General features: G+C 42.2%; 1 protein-coding gene across 1 annotated transcript; it reads left to right on the plus strand.

Annotated features, from left to right (window-relative positions):
• Positions 1-2,180: 2,180 nt before the first annotated feature.
• LOC149716524 (uncharacterized) lies at positions 2,181-7,451 on the plus strand. Its single transcript, XM_089844887.1, has one exon. It carries the CDS (start codon positions 2,181-2,183, stop codon positions 7,449-7,451), a length of 5,271 nt encoding a protein of 1,756 aa, XP_089701013.1.
• The last annotated feature ends 1,979 nt before the right edge of the window (positions 7,452-9,430 follow it).

The following is a 9,430-nucleotide window of genomic DNA, read 5'->3' on the forward strand; positions in this document are numbered from 1 at the left end:
TCTTGGGAATTTTACAGCGAAATGGACGAGGTTTTATCATCAGATCCCTCTATCGAACCAGTTAAATTACTTCATTCGAGTAAATTCTAATAATATGCTCATTTTATTCTAGTAATATACTTATGTATCAATCTCTTATTTTCAGACATATCAACCCTGGATGAATCCGAAGAAATTTTTGGCCAATCAAGCGTCTCTTCGGCCACATCAAATTCCTCATTAAACGCAGCTCAAAGCTCATCAGCATCATCTTCAACTTCCAATTTGTTAGAAAGTGAAATAACTGAATGTGTTGTTGTACAGAAAAAGAAGAAAACGAAAACAAGAGATTCTGATGCTCCAAATTGGTTCATTAGTTGGACTGAACAAAATAGAGTATCAGAAGAAACTGCACAAAAACAAAATCAAAATGTAAATTTATTTGACAAAATGTAAATTTATTTGACAAAATGTAAATTTATTTGACAAAATGTAAATTTATTTGACAAAATGTAAATTTATTTGACAAAATGTAAATTTATTTGACAAAATGTAAATTTATTTGACAAAATGTAAATTTATTTGACAAAATGTAAATTTATTTGACAAAATGTAAATTTATTTGACAAAATGTAAATTTATTTGACAAAATGTAAATTTATTTGACAAAATGTAAATTTATTTGACAAAATGTGAATTTATTTGACATAATAAAGTTTATGCCCTTTACACATAAAACTAGTTTTAAAATTTTTTTAAGCCTGCATAAGTGTTATGTACACTTACTGAGTATTTAATTATAATCTTCGAGCTATTTGGTCACGCTTGTTTTTAGCTACTGTTAGGACCTCTCTTGGATCAGGTTCTTGGAAAATTTCAGCAGTATTATTATTGGGTCCTTCAATAAATTCTTCAATATCAGCATCCCCATCGTGTATCAATAGAAAGTTATTTAATACGCAACAGCACATAATAAATTCGGAAATTTTGGAAATTAAAGACATGTCCAAAGCTTTTAAACGTCGAAATCTCCCCTTAAGGTGACCAAAAGCTCTTTCAATTATTTGCCTGGCTGAGTTATGCCTTTCGTTGTAATGAAGTTGTTGCGCAGTTAAATGTCCATTGTTTTTATAAGGAACCATTAGAAATAGATCAAGTGGGTATGCTGAATCCCCTAATAAGTGGCCACCCATAGTGTTTTTCAATACTCGCTTTAGCTCTTTGAAAATTGGACTGTTCTTCCATACCCGTGCGTCATGAACAGATCCAGGATATCCAATACACAAGTCAATGAAGTATAGTTCTTCATTGCATATACCTGTTTAATAAAACCGATATATTAAATGGAAAGCTTAAAGGAACTTATTAATTAAAAAATATAAAGGAAAATGTTATACCTTGCAGTAATATTGATGTTCGCTTCTTTCTATTGTAATACGAAGCTTTATCCAAAACTGGCTCCTTAATGTCAATATGGCAACCATCGACAGCACCAACTACACCTGGAAATCCGTTTCTTAACCTCTGAATATTCAATGGTTTTTCTCATGCTTGCATTTGAAGGCCAGACGACATACGTGTTCCTTGCTTCGGATATCACTTGGATAAATTCAATGAACACAAAATGGGCGTTTCTTTTGGAAAGGTCAAAACGATCTCCCACACTTCGATAAGAGTCGGGAGTTGCCAGCAGCCACAGGGATACCAATACCCTTTTCTCGATAGAAATAACAATAAATGCTTTTAAAGTCGCCATAGCATTTGTTGCGGATCAGAGTTAAAAAACGGACTACATAAATTAAATGTTTTAACCTTAAATCTTAGATCAAAAAATGATATTTTTTGTCAGTATTATCTATAGAAATAGACTTAAATTAAACTTAAATTTAGTATATAAGCAAAAGACTAGCTGTGATAAGATTAGTGGCAATAGAGTAGTTACAGAGTTGTAGAGAGCTGCAGTTGTTTCATTTTACCTTGTACAGTTTAATTGATAGAAACGATAGTCATGTCCTGACCTAAATAAATAAAGTTTTTAATTTATTTACCGTGTATTACTGAGTTCGCGAAATACGTAACATTTCTTGGTGCCGAAACCCGGGAGACAGAGTTAATTGAGTGAAATTAGTTGCGTTTTCTGTAGTCCGCGATTGAGTTTGAGTATTTACGGTTTGAGTTTTTTAATTGAAAACGAAGAGGTAATGGATAAGTTGAAAAGATCAAGAGGAACTATTCGAGCGAGAACAACGAGGATCTTAAATAAACTGTACGAGCTTCTAGACGAAGATGAAGTTGACAACGAGACCGTAGAGCAGTTAATTACTCAATTAGATGCCAAGTCTACCACCCTGAATGAGCTGAACGAGAGTATAATGAACCTAATTCCCGAAGATAATGGAGACGAGATCGAGGAAGAGGCCAATAGTTCGGAAGAAATTAACGAGACCATCATCGCCGCGAAAACCCGAGCCATGAAAAAAATCAATGGGAGAGCCAATTCAGTGGTAGCAGAAGCAAGAAACTGCAGCATCACAGAGCAAAGGGGAGCTAACATAGAAGTTAAATTGCCTCGTTTAACTATACAGCCATTCTCTGGAGAAGCAACACAATGGCAGAGCTTCTGGGGCCAATTTAAGAGTACGATTCATGACAACGCCAAGTTAGCTGATATAGACAAGTTCAACTACTTACGGTCTTATCTGCAAGGAGCAGCCGCGAAGGCGGTTGGAGGGTTTGTCCTAACCAACGAGAATTATCAAAAGGCTATCAATACGTTGACGAACCGTTTCGGAAGGAAGACAGTAGCTATGCAGAGCCATATGCACAAACTCACGAGTCTTGCACCAATCAAAAGGTCATCTGATGTACAAGGTCTTCGAGAGCTATACGACAATTGCGACACCCAGATAAAGAGTTTGGATTCCTTAGGAATTCCACTGGACAGTTATAGTAGTATGCTATATTCCATACTAATGAACGTATTACCATCAGACATATACCTGGAGTTCAGCAAGAAGTTAGAGAATGACGATGAATGGTATATATCGGATCTGCTAGAGCATCTGAGAATGGAGGTGGAGAGTCGAGAACGAGCCGCACTATGCAAGCCTGAAGACCACGGAGATGATAGACGTCCAGAGATCCAACCATTCCGAAGCAAGATAAACTTAGCTAATAATGATTCAAAGTTTACTAGAAGGCCTCACACAACAGCCGCACTGAGTACAGCAGTGGCCTACCTTTGCCTTTATTGCAAGGAAGCAGGACATACACCAGAGAAATGCGAGGCATCTACAATGGAGCAGAGGCTGGATGCTATCAAAACTCAGAATCGGTGCTTCATCTGCCTGAAAGTTGGACATCGAGCACGTCGATGCAGATCAAGTTCAAGATGCACTGTGTGTGAAAAGAGACATCACACCTCTGTCTGCAGAAACGAGCAAGAAGAGCAACGGAACACCAAAGAGAAGACAACCGAGTCAACGACACCTAAAGCATTGACGAGTATGACTACGGTTCTACCACCTGTTTCTTCAGCATACGAGCTAGTATTACTCCAAACTGTTCTTCTGTACGTGGAAGACCAAGATAACCAAGTTTTAGCCAGATGCCTTTTGGACAATGGAGCCCAACAGTCATTTATCAGAGAAGATATATCGAGAAGCCTTCAGCTGCCAGTCATTGCGAAACACTCTGTCGTAGTAAATTCATTTGGATCTAAAGAAGGAGTCCTGCGAGAACAAAGGAGAGTCAAAGTCACCCTTCGGAGTATTATTGAGCCTGAGAAAAGCGTTCAACTAGAAGTCCTTGAGATCCCCACCATTTGCGGAGCTCTAGTGAGCGTACCTGGCGATAGAATCATTCAGGAAATGAAGAACAAGGGAATTACCTTAACGGATCGCCCAACTGTCAAAGGTGTAGCGGCGCCGTCGGAGCTTGGAATTCTTATTGGAGCCGACCACTATTGGTCTGTGGTACAAGGAAATACAATGAGACTGGGTGGTTCGTTGGCAGCCGTGGAGAGCCTCTTTGGATGGTCGATCCAGGGTCCTGTTCCTGTATCGATTAACTTGGCAGTCCGATCTTCAGCCGTCATGGTATCCATTGTAGAAGATCAGAGTCTATCAGCGTGGTTACCTAAGTTTTGGGAGCTGGAGAGCTTGGGAATTCAAGAAGAGAAATCCTTGTGCATATCAGACCAGGATATGATTGATAGACATAGCTCCACTATCCAATTCAAGAATGACCGCTACGAGGTTCAGTTGCCATGGAGGAGTAATCACCAAGAGATCAAGAACAATCTTTCAAACGCCACCCGAAGGATGAAGAGTTTGATATGTCGTTTCTGGAAAGACAGAACGCTGTACCAACAATACGCTGACATAATCGACGAATATCTGAGGCAAGGGATTGCTGAGCCGGTACCAATGGAGGAGAAGAGTAACGAGGAGACCTATTACTTTCCACATTTTGGAGTCACAAGAGAGGACAAGCTAACGACCAAGCTCCGAATTGTCTTTGATGCCTCGTCACATGAGAAGAGTACCTCATCCCTAAACGCATGTCTTGAGTCCGGACCCAACCTTAACCCAGATCTTCTGGTGATATTGATACAATTTCGAAGACACCGAGTAGCATTGATGGCAGATGTGGAAAAAGCCTTTCTGCAAATATCCTTGGCACCCGAAGACAGAAACTATGTTCGTTTCTTATGGATCAGAAGATTGCCCGAGGTTGACAAGCCTGTGGAATTCATTCACCTTCGCATGGCCCGCGTATTATTCGGTGTAACAACGAGCCCATTTCTACTTACGGCGACACTAAAATATCATTTCAAGACGCTCCAAGAACAATATCCAGAGACCTGCGACATTCTAAATAAAAATCTATACGTGGATGATTTACTTACCGGAGCTAAAACGACTTCTGAAGCTAATCGTATCCGTCAAGACTCCCAAATTATCATGAAGGCAGCGAGCATGAACCTGAGGAAATGGGTTACGAATTCCAAAGAACTAACTCGACAATGGCAACTAGAAGAAGACGACAGCCCACATGGAAACGATTCGCAGACCCTTAAAGTACTGGGGGTAACATGGAGCCCTTGTAACGATACATTCACCTTTGATGTCTCCACCTTGCTGGATCTCCTACTAGACCGGAAAGATACTAAGAGAGGTGTCCTCCAAGCGGCCGCCCGAGTCTTCGACCCAATTGGATTCATCTCTCCGTTCCTGATAAACGTAAAATGCCTATTTCAGAAGCTATGGGTCCTCGGTATTGGATGGGACGAGCAGCTCCCCAAAGAACTACAAGACGAATGGGACCAATGGTGCCTTGAATTAACTATGGTACCGAAGATCACGATTCCAAGATTCTATTATCACCCTGAGGAAGAAGAACCTGTTGCACAAGAGATCCACTTATTTTGCGACGCTAGTACCAAGGCATATGGAGCAGTGACCTACCTGCGTTATGAAAATCACTCTGGAGAAATTCGAGTAGCTCTAATCGCATCCAAAACGAGAGTGGCCCCGTTGAAGAAATTGACACTACCCAGACTGGAGTTGATGGCGGCGTTAATCGGAGCGAGATTACTTAAATATACCTTGGCAGCATTGGAAAACAAAATCTCAAATTATCGCTGTTGGTCGGATTCCGAGATCGTGCTGCATTGGATTCGAGGCAGTTCGAAAGACTGGAAACCTTTCGTTGGGAGCCGCATATCAGAGATCCAGAGCCTGACTGATCCGCTTCGATGGGCACATTGCTCTAGTAAGGATAATCCCGCAGACTTGCCATCCAGAGGCTGCAAGGCGCAGGAACTAGTTGAAAATCGTATTTGGTGGCACGGTCCAACGTGGTTGACGAAGAAGGATGAGCTTTGGCCCAAGAATAAGTTTCCGATGGCTGAACAACAAGCTGAGATCCTGAACGAGAAACGTGCAGCTGCTCAACTTGCCTGCATTATCAGAATTGCCGAACCACTGCTCGACCTTCAAAAATTCCACTCGGCCAGTAGAGTATTCCGTATCACAGCCTGGGTATTACGATACATCAAGAATTCCAGAAGTCCGAAGATGGAGAGAGACAAAGGCCCGCTGACGTCAGATGAAATTCATAGAGCCAAATTACGATGGGTGAAACAAGCCCAAGAAGAATCATTCTCGGAAGAATTATCACTCCTAAGAAGAGGATGTCCTCTACCCAGCTCATCAAAATTGGCACCATTCAATCCATTTCTTGATGAGGGAATTGTCCGAATGGGCGGCAGACTTCAATTCTCAAACTTGGACTATCGCAGCAAGCACCCTTGCGTACTATCCAGTAAACAACGACTCTCAGAACTATTAGTCATCGATTGTCATTGGAAGATGATGCATGGTGGATTAAACAGCACGATCACTCAGCTAAGAGAAGAATACTGGGTAATTAAAGGTCGTCAACTAGTCAAGAGACTTGTAGAGAGATGCCGTCTCTGCAAGCGATTTCAAGCGAAACCAGGCGTCCAGGTCATGGCGCCATTGCCATCAGATCGCATAACTGAGTCACCTCCCTTCAACATAACTGGCGTCGACTTTGCTGGCCCACTGTACATTCGAGAAACAAATCAGCCTAAAGTCTACATTGCCCTGTTCACTTGTGGGGTCACGAGGGCAGTACACCTGGAAATAGTCACCGACCTGAGCGCAGAGAAATTCCTTCTGGCCTTCCGGCGTTTCCTTTCTCGTCGTGGCGTATGTAGCACCATCTACTCTGATAATGCAAGAACCTTTAAACGTTCCGACAAGGATATAAAACAGCTGTACCGAGCGGTGAAGGAGACCAAAGTCCAGGAGTATGTCGGTGAACGAGGCATTCGATGGGTCTACATAGTCGAGCGTGCTGCATGGTGGGGCGGGTTTTGGGAGAGACGCGTCCGTACTGTCAAAACCTGCCTCAGAAGAACACTAGGAAGGATCTCCTTAAATTATGAAGAGTTATGCACCACGATGACCGAGATCGAAGCGGTAATTAATTCCCGACCATTGACGCACGTCTTTACCGAAGCCGGTGAACCTGAGGCACTTTCACCAGCGCAATTCCTGTTGGGCCGACGTCTTACCTCCTTACCAGACCGAAATTTTCAAGTCGATCCCGTTACTACAAATAGAGACCAGATAACAAGAAGGCTGAAATACAGACAGACTCTACTCAACCAGTTTTGGAAAAGATGGACCAACAATTATTTAAGGGAACTACGCTCGGCACACTCAAGTTCTCCGGTCTCCAAAGTAACAGCCTTTAAACCAGATGACGTCGTTCTGATCGGGGACCAGAACCTTCCGAGACAATCATGGCGCATGGGCAGAATAGTAGAGACATATCCAGGGCGAGACAACCTAATAAGATCCTGCTCAATCCGATTACCAGATGGCACCGTCCTAAGAAGAGCTGTTCAAATGATCTACAACCTAGAGGTCTCTCAGTAATTAGTGATGACAAGTCATCGGCGGCGAGGATGTTGCGGATCAGAGTTAAAAAAACGGACTACATAAATTAAATGTTTTAACCTTAAATCTTAGATCAAAAAATGATATTTTTTGTCAGTATTATCTATAGAAATAGACTTAAATTAGACTTAAATTTAGTATATAAGCAAAAGACTAGCTGTGATAAGATTAGTGGCAATAGAGTAGTTACAGAGTTGTAGAGAGCTGCAGTTGTTTCATTTTACCTTGTACAGTTTAATTGATAGAAACGATAGTCATGTCCTGACCTAAATAAATAAAGTTTTTAATTTATTTACCGTGTATTACTGAGTTCGCGAAATACGTAACAGCATTCCCAACTACCTTGATCAATTCCTGGAAATAATAACCTTTAGTTAATTAATCCAAATGGTGAAAGAAAAATTTACCTCAACTGCGTGTCGGCTCATACGAAAATGGCTTTTAAAATCACAAAATGTATAGTTTGGAACATTAGTTTCAACGTAACCCTCAATTCTTACTGCACCACATTTTTGCTTCTTAAATGGATGAAGGATCAAGAATGTCACCAAAACTTTCGGCGCAATGCATTTTAAATATAATACTTTTGTTGGCAGGATTTCCAATTCGTCATCACAAAGTTCATTCATTAGTATAAATAAGAGTTTTCTCTTATTTCGGTTGGAAGGCCCTCTCATATCCATTTCCATGATCAGACTGAACAGTAAGTACTAAGCAGACGACACAACGCAAACTTTGCAAAAAAACCGTTCAGTAGCCTAATACATCACATGACGTCACGTTGATCAACGGAGCTCAACGCGTTTAGTCTCCGTTGAGCGTTACTGAACGCGCCCCAGATCAATAATTTGCGGCTTATGATTGAAACAAGACGTCGCGAGATAGAAAGTTTTTAATTGCGGCGACTGTACTAGTGGGTAATTGTCGGTGCTTGTAGGAACTTCTGGGTGCTTGTAGGTACTTGTGGGTTCTTGTAGGTACTTGTGGGTTCTTGTAGGTACTTGTGGGTTCTTGTGGGTACTTGTGGGTGCTTGTAGTTGCTTGTGGGTACTTGTGGGTGCTTGTAGTTGCTTGTGGATACTTGTAGGTGCTTGTGGATACTTGTAGGTGCTCTCGGGTGCTTGTAGGTACTTGTAGGTACTTGTAGGTACTTGTGGGTACTTGTAGGTACTTGTGGGTACTTGTGGGTGCTTGTGGGTACTTGTGGGTACTTGTAGGTACTTGTGGGTACTTGTAGGTACTTGTGGGTACTTGTAGGTACTTGTGGGTAATTGTGGGTGCTTGTAGGTACTTGTATGAGTTTGTATGTACTTGTGGGTGCTTGTGGGTACTTGTGGGTACTTGCCCCGGGTACTTGTGGGTGCTTGTGGGTACTTGCCACGGATGCCTCTGGGTGCTTGCCCCGGGTGCTTGCAGGTACTTGCCCAGGGTGCTTCTGGGTGCATAGACCGGGTGCTTGTAGGTACTTGTGGGTGCTTGTAGGTACTTTTGGGTTCTTGTGGGTACTTGTGGGTGCTTTCAGTTGCTTGTGGGTGCTTGTAGGTACTTTTGGGTGCTTTTAGTTGCATGTGGATACTTTTAGGTGGTTGTGGGTGCTTGTGGGTGCTTGTAGGTACTTGTGGGTTCTTGTAGGTACTTGTGGGTTCTTGTGGGTGCTTGTAGGTACTTGTGGGTGCTTGTAGGTACTTGTGGGTACTTTTAGGTACTTGTAGGTACTTGTGGGTGCTTGTAGGTACTTGTATGAGTTTGTATGTACTTGTGGGTGCTTGTGGGTACTTGTGGGTGCTTGAAGGTACTTGTGGGTACTTGCACCGGGTACTTGTGGGTGCTTGAAGGTACTTGTGGGTACTTGCCCCGTGTACTTGTGGGTGCTTGAAGGTACTTGTGGGTACTTGCCCCGGGTACTTGTGGGTGCTTGTGGGTACTTGCCACGGATGCCTCTGGGTGCTTGCCCCAGG

This window comes from Phalangium opilio, unplaced genomic scaffold, assembly GCF_054372755.1.
Source record: "Phalangium opilio isolate 3A_F unplaced genomic scaffold, DU_Popi_V2 ptg000009l_1, whole genome shotgun sequence".
Classification (NCBI taxonomy): Eukaryota; Metazoa; Arthropoda; class Arachnida; order Opiliones; family Phalangiidae; genus Phalangium; species Phalangium opilio.

Excerpts from the sequence above, each read along its gene's own strand:
- LOC149716524 (XM_089844887.1), top strand. The coding sequence starts at position 2,181 with ATGGATAAGTTGAAAAGATCAAGAGGAACTATTCGAGCGAGAACAACG.